At 39.2% G+C, this 23694-nt stretch overlaps 1 protein-coding gene across 27 annotated transcripts in view; it reads right to left on the reverse strand.

The window, feature by feature from the left end:
* CADPS (calcium dependent secretion activator) overlaps nt 1-23694 on the reverse strand; it is a 467297-nt gene that overhangs the window by 101477 nt on the left and 342126 nt on the right. For 12 of the 27 annotated variants that reach the window (XM_032867279.1, XM_032867298.1, XM_032867296.1 and 9 more), the window contains 6 exons: nt 17269-17370; nt 15498-15561; nt 14959-15082; nt 12529-12597; nt 11640-11657; nt 69-175 (listed from right to left, as the gene is read on the reverse strand). In XM_032867279.1, coding sequence (XP_032723170.1) covers nt 69-175; nt 11640-11657; nt 12529-12597; nt 14959-15082; nt 15498-15561; nt 17269-17370 — 484 coding nt within the window. The remainder of the gene's footprint in view (nt 1-68; nt 176-11639; nt 11658-12528; nt 12598-14958; nt 15083-15497; nt 15562-17268; nt 17371-23694) is intronic. The other 15 variants (XM_032867304.1, XM_032867302.1, XM_032867303.1 and 12 more) reach the window with 3 other exon arrangements.

Raw genomic sequence — 23694 nt, forward strand, 5'->3', positions numbered from 1 at the left:
TAGGATCAGTTCTGCACTTTCCATCTAAGGGACACCCAAAGAGACATTTTCCCGCCATGCCTGCTCACCTCTGCGTGGTGCTCCTCATTCTGTTGGAGAACCTCAATGACTAGTTCAGCAAGGCGGATTGTGTCTTCGAGCTTTTTGGCAGGAGTGATTAACCGGCCTACATTTTCTGTAGTACAAGAATTTATGTTAAAATTCAGCGAACACTTCAGGCTAGTTTTGTGGCCATTAGAACTAGTGGATAAGAAATGTCAAATAGTCACCGATTTCTTTTTTAAAGTTTCATGCAAATGTTAAGTGCCATGTAATTAGTAGTGAGCAAACCATAAAGCCATTTTGTTATTATCACCATCGTCATTAGAATACATATGAAGAAAAAGCAGTGCTCCAGCTTCAAATTTGCATAGTAAGCTATCTTAAGTTTATGACAGCCCATTTCAAATTTAGTGACATTTTATACACACGTTCTTTAAAGACAGCATAAACATACTATCTCAGATCGCTCTCTAGACTGCTGTGACCTTTGTTTCCTGCATTTGTGTCTGAACATTCAATACTACAGCATTGTTTTTCATTACAGGTCTGCACATTTAACAGGTATGGGAACGTTCACTTTGAACAAACAGAATCAAAGGTCTGGCTGTTTTAAGTTGCCCAGGGAGGAGACTGAAAGTTAAGGGACATTCCTGGGCCATTAGGTAGAAGGCAGCACAGAACCATTAAAAGGCTGTTGGGGGTAGATTACTGGACGAACTGGTGGTAGTCTGTTGGTACAACTGAAATTTTATCAGGTGGGTGGCAACAATGTACTTGGAACTGTTTCTTTGTTTTTAGTTTTTATAGTGTTGAAAGCCTTGTGTTTTTATGTGACTCAAGAACAAACTGGACCCTGGCTGATGTTGAGTTTTTTGTAGAGCTGAATTCATGGATATTTGATAAGGTCATTATGTTACCAAAAATTAAGAACTTTTCTCCTGGGGGGAAAACAGTAATATTTAAAATATAAAGGTTTTTGGCCAATGAAATTGCTTGAATTTAACCAGTCTGCACCCACAGGGATCTTTTATTTCATGTTGAAACCTTCATACCTTGAAGGCTCAGAGTCCTACGGAACACAAAGAGTGTAAGAGCAATAAGGACCCATTAGTGTGAGTCCCTAGGCAGGTATATATGTGTACAGAAGGACTGCCAAAACTTATTTTTATCTTTTCATCTAAAGCAGATATATTTAGACTTCAGGTTTTTCTAGCTAAGGGATATTATTCAATACCTCACAGGAAGGTTTTGTTGTTGTTTGCATTGTTGTCTTGGGGTGGATGGGGTTTAAACAAAATCTTGGGTGATTGCTAATTTACAAAAGAAATTTAAGAGAGTTGTATAATTTTCCTTTATACATTTCTTAGGTAGGGGATGAACATGTCACATGATTAGTAATCTGGGTTTAATAATGAAAAACAAATTCTGTGAAGCACTATGTAAAAAGAGTGTCTCAACCAATGAAAACTAAGAATGGTAGATAGGGTTGGGTATGATTGTCAAGGTACTTAAAGTTTTAGTCCAACAAGGTCCAATGACTGGTGTGAAAGTGGCTTTCTGGATTTAGGCCAATGGATCGCACCATTGTCTCTACTGGGCGCAGGTGGAAATGTGGCTGGATATGGCTAAAGAGGGGGAGCAGCAGGGAACATAAATATACAGATCAGGTAGGGAATATCCAACACTCAAAAGAAGGAAATGTGCAGAGTTTAGGGTTGGTTGGCTCATTGCCTGGTCCAGAGCAATAAATACATGGGGAGAGAATGAGTGACAAGATTGACTTCTATGCTTTGGGGGCACCTAGCCCATGTATAATTTCATAAATGGGCTATCATAATTTCATCAGTAGACTTTCAGGCATTTCTACAAACATACTGTGTATATATGTTTGAGTAATATGTGTAGAATGAGGTATTTGCATTTTGATAGTAAATATGCATAAGCTACTATTTTTTATTAGTTGGTATTCACATTTACACATCAATTTGCAAATTCCTCATCCTATGCTTATTACCCATTCGACACATACACCCACATACACACATCACACACTTACATACATTTTCTATTAACCAGACAAGCCTGCACATTAATACAAATCTGCTGGAAATCCCACTTGGGGCACATCTTTGAAATCTCTAGCTTTAAGAATAAAGAACATTGTCCTTTGGGTGGAATACTCACCACATCTAGGGGAATTATAGGTATACATGACATATGATATAGACATGAAATAATTCCCACCAATATTTTTATGTATTTTCATTTAAGGACTGAATGATTTTTGTGTTTGGAGAAATCCAAGATGCTTAAACTAGGACCACCTGAAGATTTGTTTTAATATGCAGTACTCTTAGATTGACTACAATATATATTGATAGATACACATAAGTGTATATGTGCATGCAGCCATTCTAAGTGTGTGCACATGTACACAGATATGTGTATGCCTGATGTATATATACAAACAGTATGTTTAATAAAACCTTTTGCAATTTTACTTTAACACGCAACCATTAAAATAAGCAGGTTAAGGATCCTTTAATCTAGGATGCTTGATCTTCCAATTAACCCATGTAACAGACTTTCATTTACTTTTAATTAGCTGCAATACCATTATCTATAGATCAAGCCACTTTATTGAGACATGACACTATTTTCTTCTTCATTTGCATATCTAACTGACTAGCTAAGTGGCAAAAATGGCACTAAAAACAACTTTTCTAAGATGTTGTCTTTAAAGAAAATATCGTGTAAAATCCTCTAGCACATCCTCCCTCCCCCCTATCAGAGGTCAAGGAGAAATTTGTGCTTAGACATGATTTTTTTTTTTTTTTGTCACTTCTGCTGTCTTGAAATGGATTGCAACATTCCTATCCCCCAATCTTGTACTAGCTGGAGCACTGAAGAAGGGGAACTAAAACTACCATATACTTAGTAAACATTTCATACAACAGAATTGAAGCTTATAACATATAAAAAAAAATCATCATGCAAAATGTTATGCAACAACAATGTTATTTTGTGCTGACATTGAGATTTGAAAATGTTGCATATGTCAGACATAGCTAGACAAAAAAATGTGGACATTTGGAAATAAATGCTCTCTTTCGACTGTCTTAAAACCTACAGTGTCAAACCGAGAGCCTGAGCCTCAGCTTAGTATTCTAAACTGAAACAAAATTTCAAGAAGAAAAATGAACAGAAAAGCAAACTAAGCTAGGAAGCTGCTGAATAAAGTAATGGTAGAAGTTTACAGTACTTGGTTTTGGCCTAGGCAAGCCTTTGAGCCTCTGATATAACATGCTGGTCTGCTTTTGGGTGGGTGGAGGAGGCCCAGGAGGTGGCGGGGGAGCTGCTCAGGAAGGTGAGGAGAGACAGTAAAAAAGGAAAGAGACAATGTGACTTTCACAAAGGTGACAAGGAAGATGACGAAGTCTGAAAAGAACAACCAAACAAGCGACAATGATGAAACACAGATGGAGAGCTGCTGATTTCTTGGAGTCACTGCAATATTACAGAGGTACGATACTGTGACAAGGGACAGGACTCTTACCAGCATCACCCGTTCTGCCCTACCCGTACACTCAGAGGCTGAATGCGAACATGGGATGCCTCTCTCCAGATGGGTATACATGAATGATGGTAGCAGGATCATTGACAGAAAGAAGATACACTTTTGTTCAATGAAGAACGCCTCTATGTGAATAGCTCCTTCCTCTTTCCAATGAACAGACTTGATGACTCTGGCTTCTCACTCTCAATATGCTACTTAACTTTCTTATGTAACGCTCCACCTTCTCCTTAAACCCCTCTGTGCTTCAGGTTCCTCAGCTATGAAGTGAGAATATTAGTATCTTTCTTTACGTACCTTGTGGGGCTGATGATAAGAGCAAATAAAACAATGCGTGGACAGAGCTCTGTAAAAAACCTAAGGTGCCTACAAACGTTTACTATTCTTCCCAACACTGTGAGAAGGCAGGAATTAATTGCTTTACAAAAGCAGATGAAGGGCCATTATTAGTTCAAGTGAGCTAGGGAATATTCTTGCTCCCTTTGTGGAATTTCAACATGTCAAAATCTGTCATTTTGGGGAAAAATGTGTGGTATCTGATTGTTTCCAGCTCATTTAATTATTTTCAATTTGGAATTCTCATGGCTTTTATATTGTGGGTTGAATCATATATAAAAACTTGCCAGCTTATCAAATATGTTACTTGCTATTCCAAATGTTAGAATACTGTAATCAGCACTTGACCCATCTGTCATGTGGTTTACGATATCAGCACAGCAAACATCCTATAACAATAGTCTCTCCTTCAATACAGACACAGAGCACTATCAGCTTCTAGAGTTCTCTCTCTTTAATGAGTGTCTCATTAACCTTAGACCTGCTCCTTTTTAAGAGTTCCTCATTTATAAAGCAATCTGTATGGTGAGGGGGGACACACTACATTGCCAAGTTTGCTTCTTGGTTTGCTTGAATTTTCAACCGGGAAAATGAATCTTATTGCAGGCTTACAGGAAATGGAATTCTAGCAACATTAATAAAAATATGAGAAATAAGGCTAAATATAATACTCTGGTGAAACCATCTATTGGAAGCAAAAGTTGATGAGGTCTTTTGCTTGTGGACGGGACCCCCTCAGTGTTTTGAATGCAAGACTTAAAAAAAAATTACCAGTCCTCTTTTTTAGATCTTTTGTTTGGAAAAAAACTGTGCCTAAGTAGAATTGGAAAAAATCAGTGTGGAATTAAAGCTATTTAAGGGAAGGCAACTACTGATGCTTTCTTTATGAAAAAGTACTCCATATTCTAACCTGCTTCTTAAAATCTGGTTTTCTACCTACAGTTGTACTGAAAGTTAGGTACATCTCTGGTAACTCATCCTCATGGCTCTTTCAGTGAATGCGTGTTACCTGAGCATGCCATTTTCATGGTGACTTCTTATTCATTCTCACCCAGAGAGCTGAGCCTGTGTAGAGAAACACTTGTCCTGGTGGTTTATAAAACAATGATGTGTCCCCGGGCTGATCCAGAACCACCCACCATCCCCCACGAGGCAGCCAATACATATTTCAGCTCAGTGGGTCTTGATAAAAATTCGTAAAGGGATTCCCTCCTGCCAACTGCCTGTCCAGAATTCTGACAGTGAGGTTTGCCACCATAGAAAAACAAGCTCCCTATTTTTTTTTTCTTCACAGAGCAAAACAAAAACATCATACCTTGGTTTCCAACTTCATTTACCCAATTACCATTGCTCATGTTTACACAATTAAATCTGCTTGGCTTCCAGAGAGAGAGTTAAATGTGACTGCAGAAAAACAAAAAGAGAATTCCTCTACATGCTCAGCTAAGCCAAGGAAGAGAAGCATCCAGGAGCGAGAGACACTCCAATTAGCCCTTAAATAACCTGACCATCTCTGCTTCCAATGAGGGAATTGCCAGTCCCTGAAATATCATTAGAGATGGATATGGTTGATGGAAAACCCACTTACTACCAAGTTCCAACCTATTGATGTGTTACTGAAGATGCCAGTATTAGTATTATGCTATCACTGGAAATAACTAGCCTGTAGCAATTTGCTACTATTTGGGAGTGGGTGGGGACAAGAGCTAGAGTAGGAAGAGAAAGCTAAGTAGATTGCCACGTCCCCCTTTCCAGAGTACACCGCTTCTCTAAAATCATGGCTCTGTGGACCGCACATTTGCTGCAAGGTTACATTTCAGCATAATTTCTTCAGTGAGGTTAACTACTACATACATTTGATGCCCTGCATCTTCATCACTCCCTTTCAGGAAATTTCATCCCTACCAACGCAAAGCATATGGTAATAAAGATGTGGATGAATCAATGGATCGATTTCTCCACTCTTCATATAGCTATTTTTGTCTCTCCCTACAAGGGCATGGGCAGCATGGTCTATCCATTCTATCTCCAAAATGTCTCTTGATTTTGTCTTTCACTGTATTAGGTCATGTGCCCACGCTCTTGCCGATGGCACAGACATGCAACTCATGTCGCCATCTCCACCTCAACTGTTGCTAAAGACTGCCAGGCAGGTTTTAGTCCCTTTCTTCCTCTGAAGTTCATTGTGTATGCGGCAGCCAGAGTGACCTTGTAAAGCACATATCTGAGCCTGTCATACCCCTCCTCAGAAGCCCTTACGAGAGCCCTTCATAACAAGAGCTATACCTTCATATGTGATAGCAAGAGCGTGCCTTTATAACAAAGGTCCACCTCCTCTGTTGATACCTCTACATGAGCATATATGGCCCTTAAAAATAGCCAATTATATTCAATGTCAGTCTCTCCCTATGCCCAATGAATTTTGTATTTCTAGGGGCTAAAGCGGTTCCTGGTCCAGGGTTGGTCCTCAAATACTTGTGGAAGGAAGTCCTCAGTGAATCTACCCAGTGCAGTGCTTTCCTGGAAAGACAAATGCTCTGTAGTTGCATCATGCGTATAGCTATACAATAACGTTATCTGTTACCAACAGACCCTGATTACTTGACAAATATACTAAACTCAATCACCAAATAGTAAACATTGTAACTTAAACTTCCAAACCAGAGAACAACTTTGGGTGTCTTGATGCAATTAAAAATGACTTGAGATCATTTAAAATATTTTTATTTAAGTTACATTATATCAACAAGGAAAAAATAATACTATTATGTTTCTTCTCCAGTTCGGTATCTCTAGACCCCAAATCAGTCTCTGAAGATTGAACTGTTAGACCTAAGAAAAATGAGCTTAATTTTGGGTATACTGGACATCTGTTATTTGTGTATGAATAGTAACTTTCCCCAGGAGAATTGCTTCTCTACTCCATGTGGTTTTGGTGGGAATGTCAAGGAATATCATCCACAAATACAAGGGCAGTCATATGAGCCAAGCCAGGCCAATCACAGCACTGCAATTGATCATGGGTAACATGATTGGCTCAGGGATTAACATGTGACTCAAGCTGGGCCAATGAGGCCCTTCTCTGGAACATTATACAATTGCCTGGAAAGAAAAATTCTTTTTCCTCTAGGGTCATCTGCTAGGACAAAACCACGTTGCTCCCAACTCCCCTATCATGACTCCCAGTCACATTAAAGAAGTCTGTCAGCAGTTGGAGAGATCAAAACACACTAAAATTCTTTATCCCCGAGTCAGTTCCTCCATGCATTTCCTAGTTACCTGGGTGGGGGGGGGGGGAGTACGGAAATTCCCTTTTCTTGCTGAAGATTTTTGAGTTTTTTATTTTTTTATTTTTGCCACTTGCCATAGCAAGAATCCTACTTTATTTTATTTTTTATTATTTTTTAAAAGATTTTATTTATTTATTTGACAGAGAAATCACAAGTAGGCAGAGAGGCAGGCAGAGAGAGAGTAGGGGAAGCAGGCTCCCCACTGAGCAGAGAGTCTGATGTGGGGCTTGATCCCAGGACCCTGGGATCATGACCTGAGCCAAAGGCAGAGGGTTCAACCCACTGAACCACCCAGGTGCCCCAGCAAGAATCCTACTTTAATTATTAAATATCCATGCAGTCCCAAACTAAGCTTTTATGTATATGACCACAAGCTCTTTGGGGCAGGATCTTGGGGGCATCTGAAAGGATGGTCAATAGAGGCAAACACTTCAACAAGGACAGGAATACCCCTGACAGTTTCTCCTGGGGAGCCAGCCCTCAACTTCGAGGACATCTCCTCTTGGGAATGTTTCAAAGACCCTGGCTTAGGCAAAATCTTGCAGTACCTTACATTTCCCTTTACCATAGTCAGCAGAATGTAATTATTTGTTTTACACTTGTGTCTCTACCTTATCATAAGCTCCCAGGTAGGGACCATGGCTGCTTTTGCTTATTGCTCTGGGAACTTACTGGGTATTTAACAAATATATGTAGAGCTATACTGCAATGTTTTATTTTGAAGATTATGATAAAAGGACAAATCAACATCCCCCTAGAATTCACTGACATCCCAACTGCAATCCCTGGATCAGTAGCTTCGGCACCATGTGGGAGCTTGTTAGAAATGCAGATTTCCAGGTCCCAACAAAGACCTACTAGATCAGAATCTATGTTTTTAATAAGATCCTCAGGGATCTGTATGAACATTGAAGTTTGAAAAGCATTGTTTTATATTCTGCTTCTGAAATAAAATAGCATGTCTACACTACACAGTTGGATTTAGAAGTTTCTTTTTAAATAAAATAAATAATAACAGCTAATATATATAATGAGTATTTACTATGTGCCAGATAGTGTGCTAAAATCTTTATTTGGAATATGTGTTTAGATCTTCCCAGCAGCCCTTTGGGGGAGGAACCATCATCAGCCTCTTCTACAGAAAATAAAAATGAGGTTTTTAAAGAAGTTAAAAAAAACTCATTGGACTCCAAATAGTGATTTAAATTTTTGGTGTAACAATTCCTGAGTGCTCAGGCTGGTTCTGAAGTAGTATTTTCTTGGAGCTGTACATAAAGGATGTTAACATGTGAATATTGGACATCATCAGCAGTCATACTGAAAACTCATGCCAGTAAATGGATTGCAGGTGGGGCCATTATCTTGTGGCTGAAAGATAAGGTAGGACATGGGGTGGGGGATCCTGAGTATGTGCAGGACCTTGGACCTATGGGAAGTTTCACCGGAGATAGGAAAAGATATAAAGTGTCGACTACAGAATCTGCTTGGCAGTCCTTTGGATGCTTTTGACCTGCTCTAACAAGTTTCTATCAATTGTAGGAAAAAACAAGTCCTCAGTTTTTTGGCAATCTTAGAGAATCTCAACTGCTAAGAAACTTCCCCATGAAAGGATTTTGACAATGACCTGGTTCCAGAAAAAACTGTTCTGGGTTTTGTTTGTTTTTTTGTGGTCTTCTTGGATCAAAAGTTGTAGATATTTTGGAACTTAGTCACTGAATGAATGGGTATTGTCCCAGTTGGAAAGGCTGCACAGTGGAAAGAAATAGAAAGGGATGTTGTTTGTATTTAGAAAGATCAAGTCCTTCTTGAGAAAGTCACTTATTCTCTCTGAATTTGTAAAAGAGGCAATAATAAAGCCTTATTTACAGGAGTAAGATAAGATTAATTAGATCCTCCATGTAAAGTCCTCAGCATAGTTCCTGGGCCCATAGTTGGGGTGTCTGTCTATCCATCTATTTAATCATATAAATCCTTCGCATATTTGAAGGAAAAATTGTTTTATTTCAAGTTCCAGTAGAATCCTTATGATGCTCAGAAAATTATGCAAGTATTTAGCCAAGAATTGAGGCAAAACAGCAATAGCAGTATAGACTTTCTCAGCGCTTACTGGGTTCAGAATGTGTGACAGTTTAAATGAAATGTATTTAAAATGATAGAATTCATTTGCAGGAGTCACAGCTTTTCTTTCATAGAGTAGCAGCCTTTTACATCTTTTTTTTTTTAAAGACACTGTAATTAAACAGAACATTTAATTTCTAATAATGCCACCAGACAGAAAGCATAAGTCCACCAAAATGCCATATGCAGAGTCCCATAGCTTCTTGAAGCACAGCCTGACTAAAGAACTCTGCAGCTGTCCACCCCAATCTACACAGGTGACTCCAGTTTTGCCCTGCCCCCTCCATCAGCTGGCTCTGCATACCCATCTGCATGTTTGTGCTTTGTTCCCCCTAAGGAAATTGAAGAGGGAGCGGGAAGGTAAGAAAAAATATTTAGAGGTCAGAAAAGGAGCAATTATGATGCTGCTGTGCCTAGAAGAGATCCGGGACATACCAAGTTTCAAACCCATCTCTGCTTTGACCTTAACCTTTTAGGTCTAGTTTTACTCTTTCTGCTACCCAGTCCTTTCCGTCCATCACGGTTTAGATAGTGTAATTTTTCTGGAGTGCAAATTACCAAGCTACTCCCTTCCTTAAAAAGCCTTTACCTTTGGAAGTGAGACCTGTGGAGTTTTTCCCTTGAAAATTCTTATGCATGGTAACATTGGCATAGATGCCAGGCTAAGAACCTCTGGCCCACGAGATACAGTCTGAACCCTATTATTAAGGCATATATGAGATCTTGTCTCCTGCATACATTGCCATCATCAGCACCCATTACTGCCAGCACTGCACCTTGTCTTGCAATCATACTGAATTACAGAGTATTTAAGAGTGTGGCCTCTGTCTGGGCTCAGATTCTGGCTCTACCACTTACTCTTCTAGGAGTGTGTTAATTAACCTGTGCTTCAGATGGCTCATCTCTAAAATAGGAATAATAGTAGTGTCTACCTCATAAGGAGTTTTGAGGATTAAATGAATTAATACATTTAAAGTACTTGTAGTCATACCTGGCACATAATACACATTGGATAAGAATTAGGTTTTTTTTTTTTTTTTTAAGAATTAGCTATACAGTTTTATGCATTTGCACATATTCTATCTAGGATGTCTTTCCACTTTCCAATCTCAGCTCCCTTTCACTGATTTGATTTATCTTTCAAGATGCATTTGAGCTCTCCACCCTTGTGAAAACTTCCATGGTTTTCTGATAATGCACTCTTACACATCGCTCTATCAATTGGTGTTACCATGTACTGAATTTGTAATTTACATTTAGACACCCATTTGCATATATGCTCCATAAGGTTAACAGCTACTTCCCTCTTGTTTATTAGTCCCTGGCTTTCACAACTGTACCTGGCATATGGTAGGCTCCCACTAAGCACTTGTCTAATGAATGAAAAAATAAATGAATGGATAGATGGATGGATGGATGGATGGATGAATGAATACCTTCTCTTTCGAGAGAGAAGGGAGAGAAAGGCTCACGTGTTTTGAATATAGGTTTGTGAGTCTTCAAATACTTCTTGCTAGCTTGGTGCTTGGCATGTGCACAAAACTGCTTTCTGAATTGATCTGAAATGCATTCAACTTTGATTAAATGAAATAAGTTTAATTATCTTTTGAGGATTTTTTTTTTAGACTTAAAAACAATAATCAAAAGCATGCATTAAAGTTTTAAGTTAAACCTTTCCTCATAATATGCTCATAAGTTTGGGGACCAAACAAGAAGAAAATTTCCAAAGCCAGAGAATTCTCTAAGATCTTTCCGCTCACGAAACTTCTAGCAACAGCCCGTGCTCAGCCACCCTCTATGTGCAGCCTGTCTCATTACACGATACGCACAAGAACAACATGGACACAACTTCTCTCTGTCTTGGCTAATAAACATTCATCAAAGAACACAAACTTCTCAATAGGGAAGAAAACAGAAAAAAGAAATGAAAAACAAAGAGGAAGAGTAGTTTGGTTCAGTAGCTTTAGTTTTTTTTTTAAGCACATGAGGCCAAATTACTGAATCCTGAAACCAAAGATGAAATGAAACTCCATAGCTAACCAGAGTTCTGTTCCTTCAAAGCTTATGCCTTTACAGAAATTCTGCTCTATAGAGGTCAACATCTAAAGGGCAAGAGATATAGTTAGACAGCACAAATTAACTCCTTAAGTATCATTGCAACTCCACATCAGTCTTTGGGAGTCCATACGTTAAGGAGCTCTTAAAAACAAAAACAAAAACAGAAACTCAATATAACTCAACAGTCCTGATAGTTTATAATGCATATACAGTTGGTTCACCTGCGTCCTTTTGATTCTCTATTTGAAAGAGAGAGCACAACAAGGAGAGAAGAGAGAGAGAAACAAGAACACATATGCAGGATTAATGAGCAAATGGACCAAAATGCCCCCCACTTATGTGTGATACATGATATTGGAAGGAAAAGGTTGCCCTTGGGTTCCCACCGCCCCGAAGTGTGGGGGCCAGCAAAAATAGGCTCCTTCACAGAGGTGGAAAATGCTGCACAAATAGAAAATTAGTAAAATTAAGTTTAATGTGAAATCAAGCTATGAAACATACACGAACTCTCCAAGTGACAATTAAGTCATATGTTCTAGCCAGAGCTTAGAGGACAAGGACAAGTCAAAATCTCCAGAGAGAACAAGAAAAAGCTTCCCAGCTTGAAAGAGAACAGACAGGAGGCATATAAGATCTAATTTTTACAGAGAATGGACCACCTTGTGTGATCTTATACCCAAAATAGTTTGACATCTTAAACATGGAAAAGAAAGCATGATTTTGCCCCAACTGTCCTTTATCTGACACCTAACGCATTGCTCCCGGCCTAGCGGCTACCTTTTGATTGTGTACCAGTGACAAGCACTTTACAAATTGGGGTTACACACAAGCAAAGTAAAAATGCATTCAGGTCACAGACAGAGAATAACTGAAAAACTTACGGACAAATCTGAGTTCATCACAAACAAATGGCTTAATTGTCTAACCTGTTTTAGGCTGATAAAAAGTGACTGGACTTCTCACACTGGGTTTCACAGACAGAATCAACAGACAAGCCAATGCTAAAAAACTTGAAGCAAGGAGAGTGAGTTGATTTGGATCTGGATTTTCTTGAAATAATGAAAACAGAAAGAGTGAAGACAGCATGGCGAGGAGGTGGTAGGTACTCACGAATGGTTAAATCCATCACTTGGGAGGCCAAGCAGAAGACAGGATGCTCATACATTTCTCTCTTTTTCCCTATAAAAGAGGATTTGGGCATGCAAGAGGCTTAGGTCAGAGGTAAAGAGGTTAAAGGTCATAGGTTAGAGGAATACGTTACATTAGCTCAAAGGAAAATAGCCACAGAGTATTTTGGGATAAACACAGGATAAAAGAAAAAGGAGTTTCAAAATTGGAGATCTACTGGATTAACCATTCAGCATGCCGTGAGTCACGAGAGAGATTGTGACCATGATTTTACACGTCTCTTTAGAATTGTTTGCAAGAGTACAATGACCAAAAACATCATGAGTAAAGGGAAACAGAATTTCATTGATTTAAGGCTCCAAGATACTAAGGATTTCAGACTTTAGTATCTAAGGCTCTTGAGGTATTTCTTCATAAACATAGTCTCCAGCAATATCACTACAACTTCTTTCCAAAATTCTCAGGGGACTAAGCTGTTAGTGCTCACAGAGGGGCTCAAATGTAAAAACATAAGATTTCTTTTCTGAGCATAGGATCGGAACCTTGTAAAAGAAAGTTGTTTGGTAGCAATATCTTCAAAGCTGCAATGTCTCGGCCTACGGTGGACTATGTTCATGAAAGAAAACCTGATACATGCAGCCAGAGGATGTTGGGTTGTCTGAATTAACAATCCCAGCATGCTTTGAAATTGGTGTCACAGCCACTTTTGCAGAGGTAACATCAAAAAGTGGCTGAGCCAATCACGGACAAGGAAGGAGAGAAGCGGAAGAGAGCAGGTAGTGTGGAATGAGGTACTTCTCTGAAAAGAGAGTTGGAAAAAAAAAGATTGGTTTCTTCAAAGAATCCCCAGACCTAAAAGTCACAGTGCAAAAGATAATTAACACAACCAAGAAGAATTGAGGCACAAAAGGAAATTACAGATCAGCTGATCTACTTTGGAAATGAATGCATTTTTACTTACAGATCTTAAAGTTTGTTTTTGGATATATTTATCTGAAAGAAGAGAGCAGATCTTACCAAAAGACTAGTAATAGCTAGACCAAGGCCTACGAGGCAACAGCCATGGCAACCGAACGTTTCTTGATCCCATCCCGTCTCTGGCCTTGCCTAGAATTATTAGGTACCTGGTTGACTTTACCAAATACAACCAATCATTATGTCCTGGGAAGGTAAGTGCTAGAACAATTATTTGCTAACATAGCCCCTTAATGATCTTCTTGTTCCTCTATTTTTGTCACTCATTACCAAGTCAAGAGTTGATAAACATCCTTTTAGTGCCCAATTCTTAAGTGTTTCTCCCTGGGTGCATAGCAATGAATTCATTACCACTGGTACACAATTTGCATTGTCAGACAGACAAAATTGAGAGAGAGAGGACATGTAATGTACAGAACACTGCGATTTGACATGATCTTAACCTAATTCTCTAAAGAAACAAGGACTCCAGCAGGGTAAGTGATAGGGTTTTGGTGGTTGGTTGGTTGGTTAGACCTTTTTTTTTTCCCCCCCAGTCAAGTCCTGAAGGCAGACAATGAGCATTTGCTGGTTTTAGTCAGGTGTTTCACATGTGAGAGAACATCAGATTCCAGAATGCGGACACATTGAGTTTTGCACACAGAACTTCCACATTTATACACTTACACCACTGGTCAAGTTGGGTGTGGTTTTCAAATCACCCTATAGCAGCCAACAGGGTAACAATGAAAAGTGATTAATACCTTTGCAAATGAATAGGTCCCAAAGAACCATATCTTCTCAAGTAGAGTTTACTCAAAGTGCCTTTTGGGTGATTACTTGGTCATCAGTGCCTGCTTCCCTAAAACTTGAGAGGGCAGTGGTAACAACCATCCTAGGTCTGGAGCAACAAGAATGAATGAGATCTAAAGCAAACCAGGAGCTATCAGAGACAGCTGGACACTAACCTGCCATCAAGTTTGAAATGTTACCAAAAGACGATACTTTCAAGGGGCAAGAAAGAGTTAAGCAAAATCTTGATGTTGTTTCAGTTCCATGCTTGTTCTACCTCCAGTGTTATCAACAGTGGACAACAAAGGGCTTTGTTTTCCTCTATTTAAGGAAGGTAACAATCCTACAGAACTCTTTCATAGGAAAACATTAGTCACAGAGCAAACTTAGTGCCAACACAGACTCTCAGAAGGACCTTAGTTACCTGATCACATCTTACACTCAGTATTCTTCCCTTACAAAGACGGTTCCCTGTGCCCCTGTTCTTCATTCATTTATTTGGCCACAGCCAAGGAAGCTTTCACATTTCAAGTGCTTTCAAGTTTCAATTTAACATACTCAGATGGACCACTGTTTTCTGGTGCCCATTAGAAAAGACAGACTCTTCTTCCCCAGGGAGGCATACCAAAATTTAAATAAAAAACTGGGGGCAGAAGGGAGCCTTACCTTCGATTTTGGCATATTCTGATAGCCGGGAATAGTTCACTAAAGCAGCCTGCTCTAGACATTTCCGGATGACTGTTTTTACCTCTTCTTGTGGTACCGGGGTCACGATATCTTTCATCAAAACCTTTTGGTGGAAAAAAGAAAGATTATTGAGATGGTTCAACCAAATGTGTTACTCATTTATATTTCTTAAAGAGCTTGAGTTTAAAATGAGTTGTGAATGCCTCCTTGTGACTTAATATTGATTGAGAACCATCGTTAAAGAGAAAACACAGAACCATAACGCACAGATAGGATGGCAAAGCCCATCTATGAATCGGGGAAGGGCCAGGAACATATCTTCAATATATGCTAACTATTTGGGAGTCTGGAGATAAAATATCTAGAATTTTGGCAGGTTCCTCACGTTTATTCTGGTATTTGATGAATGGTAAATGAAGCCTTGAAAAATGACAAACTAGGTCATTCAACTACAATATTTCATTACGGTTATGTTCATATCTGTATCTATGTAATCTGTCTTTTACTTTCATTCTTACCCTTTCCAAGAGTGATAGAGTAGCTTTTAAAGCACCTTCAGGTCGACCAAATGGAAAGCAATACCTAAAAAAGAGAAAATTCTTCAGGTTGCCCAAATATATTACATTTTAGCATGAAATATGCTGTGATTTGATTCCTATAGCAACTCTTTCTGAGGAACAGAAAATGCTTTTTATTTTGTCACGTTGTGTTATGTTAATCTGAATTCACACCATATATGTGTGTATATAATGTATATATGTGTATGTGTGAATAATGACTAAAGAGAGACTCTGCAAATGTCTGCAGCAGAAAGAATATTTAGAGTTATGACATAAGGCTCTGTTTAGATTTCTATTGTGAAGGAAAACCATTTGTTAGATCTCATGTGACCTTCTATGTGATCAAGAGACCAGCACTAAAAAAGTATTAGTTGAAACAGGTTAAAATCCAAACACACTTATTCAAGTCTCCAAAGGATCACTATAGGAAATGAAGCAGTGTATTTTGAACAAATTCATGCTTTTGGTAAGTATTCTTCTTTAATTGTGATTTTTAATTGTTATTTGATCTTTTGTTATTGGCAATACCTCTTGTGTACAGTGTGTAATCAATAAAAATTTGTCCAGGGGGATTTTGGTGGCACAGATGGAACTATATCCTGGATTCCTAAGAGTTCCATTGACTATTTCAGGCTGTTACAGACTCTTCCAGACACTGTTCCTTATGATACAAAGGGACCAGCAGAGACTACTTAAATTCCGACTATGACCTATGCAGGTGTCCTGTGGATGGCCTGGCACAAGTCCTTAACTCTCTCAGCTTTGGGTTCATTTATATTTAATGGGGATTATAATAATGACCTTACCAAGTTGTTCTGGGAATAAAAAACTGAGTGCCTAATTACCCTCTAATCCTGTATCTTGTGGTACAGGAAGTGTTTAATAAAAAGCAACTATTAACTATGCTATTATAAATGTTTTTACTATCTTTGAATTACAATTTCAGGATCTCTAGAACCACCAATGCAGCATTACAAATCTCTGGTTGGCTGCAAGGGAGAAGTGGGCTATACGGGGCAAGGCTGAAGCCTTGGACCTGCTTGCTGTCTTGTGTGTGTGGGGAAGAGTCAATCTGCCAAGGCTGATCTAAGTTTCTCTTTCCCTGCATAGACAGCTAGTCCTGTTTCTGAGGTAAGGGAGAAAGTGGAGACTCTCGTGTGGGTCCCACTAACTTCCTTCCCTGTTTATGTGATCTGATTCTCAGGATTTTTCACTGACCCAGGAACCTTGAAGAAACTTCACCTTCACCTTTGTTAATAGATTTTAAAAGAACAGACTGATGACCAGAGTCAGCTTGCGCAAGAAGGGCTCTGTCCTTTCAGTGGAAATAAAACACACTTAAGAATACAAAGTCTTGGGGTGCCTGGGTGTCTCAGTGGGTTAAAACCTCTGCCTTTGGCTCAGGTCATGATCCCAGTGCCTTGGGAGCGAGCCCCACATCGGGCTCTCTGCTCGGCGGGGAGCCTGCTTCCTCCTCTCTCTCTTCCTGCCTCTCTGCTGCTTGTGATCTCGGTCTGTCGAATAAGTGAATAAAATCTTTAAAAAAAAAAAAAAGAATGCAAAGTCTTCTGGCTATTATGGAATGCTGTCCTACTGGTTTTCGCTTCCATTTAGTTATTTCTAAATCTCCAATATGTCTCCTGATAGGTTAACAGTCAGAAAATCAAGCCCTTTATTTGCCCCTCCCCAGTGTCACCCTCCTAATAAACCCCTCAACCCAGATCCCCACCTAAAATGTGTAATCTGATTTTCCAGCAGAACTCGGAGTCTCTCTTTGATTTCTTCGAAACGTTCCTTTTCTTCAACAGTCACGGTTCCAATTCCATCAGGCCTGAAAGAAGACATGTCATGAAGTGACGGGAACCTCATATGCTGACACCATGCAATCAAATCTTTAGCAGGAGGAAACTGTCCATTTTAAAAGAATGACTACAATGATCAATGTGACATTAGGAGAAGTCCCGCTTTTCAGCTCTGGCTACTAAGGGGCATGGGATATTTTGGGGATTATTGTCTGGAGACATTTGTAGAACTGTCGCTCACTTATTATGAAATGGTAAAATGTACAAACTGGTGGCTCTAAGGCCCAATTTCTAGACCTTTGGTTTGGCTCACAGCTTCTTAAGATTTTGAACTCCTTGCCAGCATTTCAAAGTTAGGAAAGTCTTATAACGCAATTCTTTTGAAAATTCAGAACAACTGGTGTTAATCAGTGAGTGCCAAGTAAAAGCTACTTCCTTAGCTGGGGCAGGCACTCACCTGTCCACATCTCTAATTTGTATTTCTCTTGTAGGCTCCTAGGTTTGGGAACCCTGAATCATGGACACAAATTTCTATGAAAACCAGGTGCTTTGTAAATGTCTGTCTTTCTCAGTGTTAAATGTTCTTAAGTGACTCAATTTCCAGCTTACAATTATGCATGTTCAGATTAACTTAAGCACTCGTCTTTTAACTGAAGAAACAAACTACAAAACATTGTGAAAAGTAAAAGACACTGATGAAAGAAATTAAAGAAAACAGAAATCAGTGGAAAGATAATCCTGTATTCATGGATTGGAATAATTGATACTGTTAAAAGGTCTGCACTGCCGCAAGCCATCTACAGACTCAGTGCAATTCCTATCAAAATTCCAAAGGCGATTTTTACAGAAATGGAAAAAACAATTCTAAAATGGAATTATATGGAACCACAAAAGCCCCAAATAGCCAAAGTCATCCTGATAAAAAACAAAGGTGGAGACATCACAATTCCTGATCTCAAACTCTGTGACAAAGCTATAGTAATCAAAACCCTATGGTACTGGCGTGAAAACACACACCTAGGCCAAGAGAACAGAACTGAGAGCCCAGGAATAAACCCTTGCATACATGGCCAACGAATATTTTTGACAGGGGACCCAAAGACACACAATGGGGAAAAACAGTCTCTTCAATAAATGGTGTTGGGGAAAACTGGATATTCACATGCAAAAGAATGAAATTGGACTCCTATCTTACATCACTCCCAAAAAATGAGCTCGAAATGGATTAAAGACTTAACCAAAAGACCAGAAACTGTAAAAATACAAGAAGAAAACAGGGAAAAAGAGCTCTTTGACATTGGCCTTGGCAACGATTTTTTTGATATAGCACTAAAAGTATAAGCGACAAAAACAATAACAGACAAATGGAACTACATCAAACTGAAAAGCTTCTGCACAGCAAAATGAAAAGACAATCTATGGAATGGGGGAATATGGAGATATATTTGCAAACCCTCTATCTTATAATAGACAACAGAAACACAGAAGTCACAAAACTCAATAGCAAAAACCCATATAATTCAATGAAAAAAATAGGTAGAGGACTTAATAGACATTCTTCCAAAGAAGACCTACCAATGGCCAAAAGATACATAAAAACAACACTAAGCATCAGGGGAATGCAAATCAAAACCACAATGAGATATCGCCTCACACCTGTCAGAATGGCTAGTATCAAAAAGACAAAAAATGTTGGTGATGATATAGAGAAAAGGGAATCCTTGTGCACTGTTGGTGGGAGGGCAAACCAGTACAGCCGCTGTGAAAAACAGTATGGAGGTTCCCCGAATAGTTAAAAATAGAACTGTCAGATGATCTAGTAATTCCACATCTGGGTATATATCTGAAGGAAAGGAAATCACTGTTTTGAAGATATATCTGCACCTGTATGTTCACTGCAGCATTATTTCCAACAGCCTAAAGATGGAAACCACCTAAGCGTCCATTGATGGATGAATGGATAAAGGAAGTGAATGGATATATTATGTAAATTAAGTAAATATATTATGGAATAGATTTATTTTTAGAGGATGGGATATTATTCAGGCACAAAAGAAAGGAAACGCCTGCTTGTGACAACATGGGTAGAACTTGAGTGCATTATGCTAAGTGAAATAAGTCAGACAGAGAAAAACAAATACTCTGTTCTCACATGTTGAATTTGAAAAAATCATACTCATAAGAACAGAGAGCGGAATGGTAGTTGCCAGAGCCTGAGAGGTAGGGGAAATAGGGAGCTGTTGACTAAAGGGTACAAACTCCCAGCTATATGATGAATAGTGTACAGCACAGTGACTACAAGGAACAGTACCTTATTTATATACTGGGAAGTGGTTAAGAGAGCAGATCTTACATGTTATCACCCCAACCAAAAAAAAAAAAAAAAAACCAAAACGGTAATTCTGTGAGGGGATGTAGGTGTTAATTAACCTTGTCATAATAGTAATTTCACAATATATATGTGTATCAAATTATCACATGCTATACCTCAAACTGATACACGGTATATGTTAATACTGCAATAGAGCTGGGAAAAAAGAACAAACCACATATGATGCTTTTGATGCTAGTGAACTATTGCTCATTTTAATAAAAAGAAGGACCTTAGCAAAAATAAGTGAATTGCAGTTTAATTGCAGTATTCTCATATTTCTAAATCACTATTAGATTCACACACATTTTTTCCTATTTGCTTTGGACCATTCAAGTTGAAAATACAAAAGGAAGCTGCATATTTATAGCCGAAATTTATCTGTGCCAAATTAGACGTAGGATAATCTGACCCATTCAAAGACTTCAGCTTCCCAGATCCCGTAGTGACTTGTTTTGACTACTGGCTGAGCCAGTTTGCAGATTGGTGTGTCACCATGAAACTTCTATTGGAACATTCTTCAGTTTGCAAATGCAAGTCATCTTGAGACCAAACAAATGGTCTTATTTATAGGCCTTCTCAAGGATCCAGCATAAGTTGGGAAAATCCTGTACACTAGACCAGTCTGACTGCACAAAAGACTTGGCAAATGATAGCAATGCACCTCCTGTTAGGGGTTAATTGGTCAGCTTCCCTTCTTTTTAAATATTAAAAATGCCCTCGTTGGGGGAGGAAAAAACAACAACAACAAGAAAACTTCCCCTCCCCCACATTATAAAAATCACCACTAAACAGTAAAATTCTATAAAATCCATTTCCTCACAATCCCCTGAACTTAAAGGAAGAAACAAGACCAAATGGTAAATATCAGGTAGGTTGTTGGAATCTGTGAATATGCCCTTATTTTCATAATTTCTTGAAAAATCTTAAATGTTTATATACAAAGTTTATTTAACAACACTTTTTTACAAGGAAATATCCATGAATCTGTATTTAAGTCTCAGGATGAATTCACTGGCCTGCACAAAATACATGTGACAGTTTTTTGTGGTAACTTCTCATGTTTCTATTATAATCTACAACTTTCTTTAGGTATGGTTTTTTTAGATTTAGATTTTGCTTACACAAAATATAGCTCTCTAATGCATTGAACACATTTATACAATTGGTATGTGCATGCACACACTTGATTTGGGAAAATGGAAACCGTTTTAACCATTTGGTTTCTTAGGGCATTAGCCCAGAGAAAAATGCTATTAAATATAATTTACAAATCAGGGGCACCTGGGTGGGGCAGTCGGTTGAGCAACTGGCCCTTGATTTTGGCTGAGGTCATGGTCTCAGGGTCCTGGGATCGAGCCTTGTGTGGGGTTCCACACTCAGTGGGGGAGCCTGCTTGAGATTATCTCTCTCTCGCTTCCTCTTCTCCTCCCCCTCCCCCTGCTAGCATGCACGCGCACGCTCTTGTTCTCTCAGAAATAATAAAGTGAGTAAGTAAATAAATAAATAAAATCAATCTTTAAAAAGTATAATTTACAAAGAGGAGTTTACAGATGACAGGAAAAAACACGGAAACCATTTCACACGGGCAGCCCCGAGGCGTGTGTGGCAAGACAGAAGCCTCCCTGATGAAAATCACCCATTCTTCACTCAATAGGCCTTCTAAGGCAGTTATTAGGCAGTTAGAAAGTAACTTTTGGATTTGTCTTTGAGATGCTATTTAAGGTAGCAGCCGCTTCCACTTCCCTGACAGCCTCTCCTCCAACTCCTTTCTCAACACTATTAATCCCATTACTCAAAAAAGGTACAGGACTAAAAATTGTATTCTTTTCTGAAATTTGCTTCTTAATTGCCTATGTCAGTGTGAATGGTTTTCTCTTAAAATAAACGAAACAAACTAACTTTATGTCTGCAAAGGAAGAAGTAGTACAACAAAAACAGGTGATTAAAAAAGTTATGATTTGACATTGAATGCAAATTTGTTTGCAGTTGCCAGAATCGCGCTAGAATGGTACAGGGGATAGAGGATGTTATTTTACAAACTGAGGAAGAGACATGCAGGAATAATAAAATTTGCCAAAGATCATAGGTTGGAATTATATCAGAAAGTAAAAATATCCTTTTGGGGGGTGCCTGGGTGGCTCAGTGGGTTAAGCAGCTGCCTTCTGCTCAGGTCATGATCCTAGAGTCCCAGAACTGAGTCCCGCATCTGCCTCTCTGCTCAGCAGGGAGCCTGCTTCTCCCTCTGACCCTCCCCCCTCTTGTGCTGTTTCTCTCTTTCTCTCTCTAATAAATAAATAAAATCTTAAAAAAAATACATCCTTTTTTGGGGTTGAGTTTCACATAATTATTTTTGGAAGAAAATTCTGTCAATTTATTTTCTGTTGATCCCTATAACGTGTCAATGTTAATTACACAGGCTTAGATTTCTATGGAGCTACTAACTAAAAATCCTGGCTCAGTATTTTGGGGAACCCTATTCTCACAGAAGTAATAAAATACTTTTCCTAGAGAGGTAACCCTCAAACCTAGGCATGTCTCAAAATTACCCGGAGGATGGGGTGAGAATTTGCTTTTCTTCTTTTTTTTTCTTAAATCTTTATTTATTTGATAGAGAGAGAGAGAGAAAGAGAGAGAGCATAAGAGTCTGGGAAGAGGAGCAGAGGGAGAGGAGAGAGAGAATCTCAAGCAGACTCCCTGCCAATCCCAGAGCTGACCATGAGGTCACAACTCAAGCTGAAAACAAGAGGCAGCGCCCAACCAACAGAGCCACCCAGACACCCCAAGAATTTGCATTTCTAACAAGTTCTCTGATGCTGTTGGTGCAGGAGCCACACTTTGAGAACTGTGCTTTAGAGCAAGGAAATATTTGGTAAGTCGCTCTTTTAATGGCTGAAAGGGTACGTTTGATTCAGGGTTACCAATTTCCCTTGGATTGGAGTGAGTTTGGAAGCAGAGATCTTCTCCAAGTCTAATGGTCCATTTACAAAGCCATAATCCCCTCCAGTGTGGTGTATGCACTGTTTCAAGGTATCATCCCAAGCAGTGCTAATTTTGAAATAAATAGAGGAACTGTATTGGTATCTCTCAGAAGCCCGTTTTTGTTTTTTTTTTTAATTCATTTGACAGATCACAAGTAGGCAGAGGCAGGCAGAGAGAGGCAGGAGGAGGAGGCAGGCTCCCTGCTGAGCAGAGAGCCCGATGCGGGACTCGATCCCAGGACCCCGAGATCACGACCCGAGCCGAAGGCAGAGGCTTTAACCACTGAGCCACTGAGCCCTGTTTTTTTTTTTTGTTTGTTTGTTTTCTGGAAACATTTGGAGGTGATTCTATAATTGTCATAAAACTGGCTCTGCATCTTGCTCCCTTCCCCATACTTCTAACACTTAAGGAGTCACAAAGAATGAGAGAAGAGGGATAAAGTTGGATTTTAAATTCCTAACTAGTAAATCCCAGGCTGAGATGGGTCTTTACTTAGAACACATATTTAGAAGCCCCAAATCCCCCATCCTCCTGTGTCCTGAATGGTGCATTTTCTGCCCTCTTGTTTTTTGGCTTCTTAGCATCCACTGTTGCCTCTTAACACCTGAATGTCCTTTGGAGGAATGACCTTGGCCGCACTGTGATTATTCTCAGTGGGGGTGTGGGGGGGGCGGGTAAACTGGGATCCTATTTTCCTGTTGTTTATTCTAAGGGCCTTCCTATAAACCAGTGTCTGCCTTTCATGGTCACTGCACATATAAGCAGGGCTATGACCTAAGCTCAGCTAACCGGACACCACATGGAGAAACCACACGGAGTAAATACTGCAAAGATAGAAGAAACAGGTGCAATTTGCTCACCCTAGCAGCTGTGCCCTGACCAAAGAGACCTTCCTCATAGTTCAGTAGTTCTTAATTTTTGGTTGTACTTTAGAACCATGTGAAAGCTTTGAGAGGTTTCATCCTCAAGCTCTTGATTCAGTGTGTCAAGTGGGCCAAGA

This window comes from Lontra canadensis, unplaced genomic scaffold (genome assembly GCF_010015895.1).
Source record: "Lontra canadensis isolate GAN:19392208 unplaced genomic scaffold, GSC_riverotter_1.0 scaffold34, whole genome shotgun sequence".
NCBI classification, from domain to species: Eukaryota; Metazoa; Chordata; class Mammalia; order Carnivora; family Mustelidae; genus Lontra; species Lontra canadensis.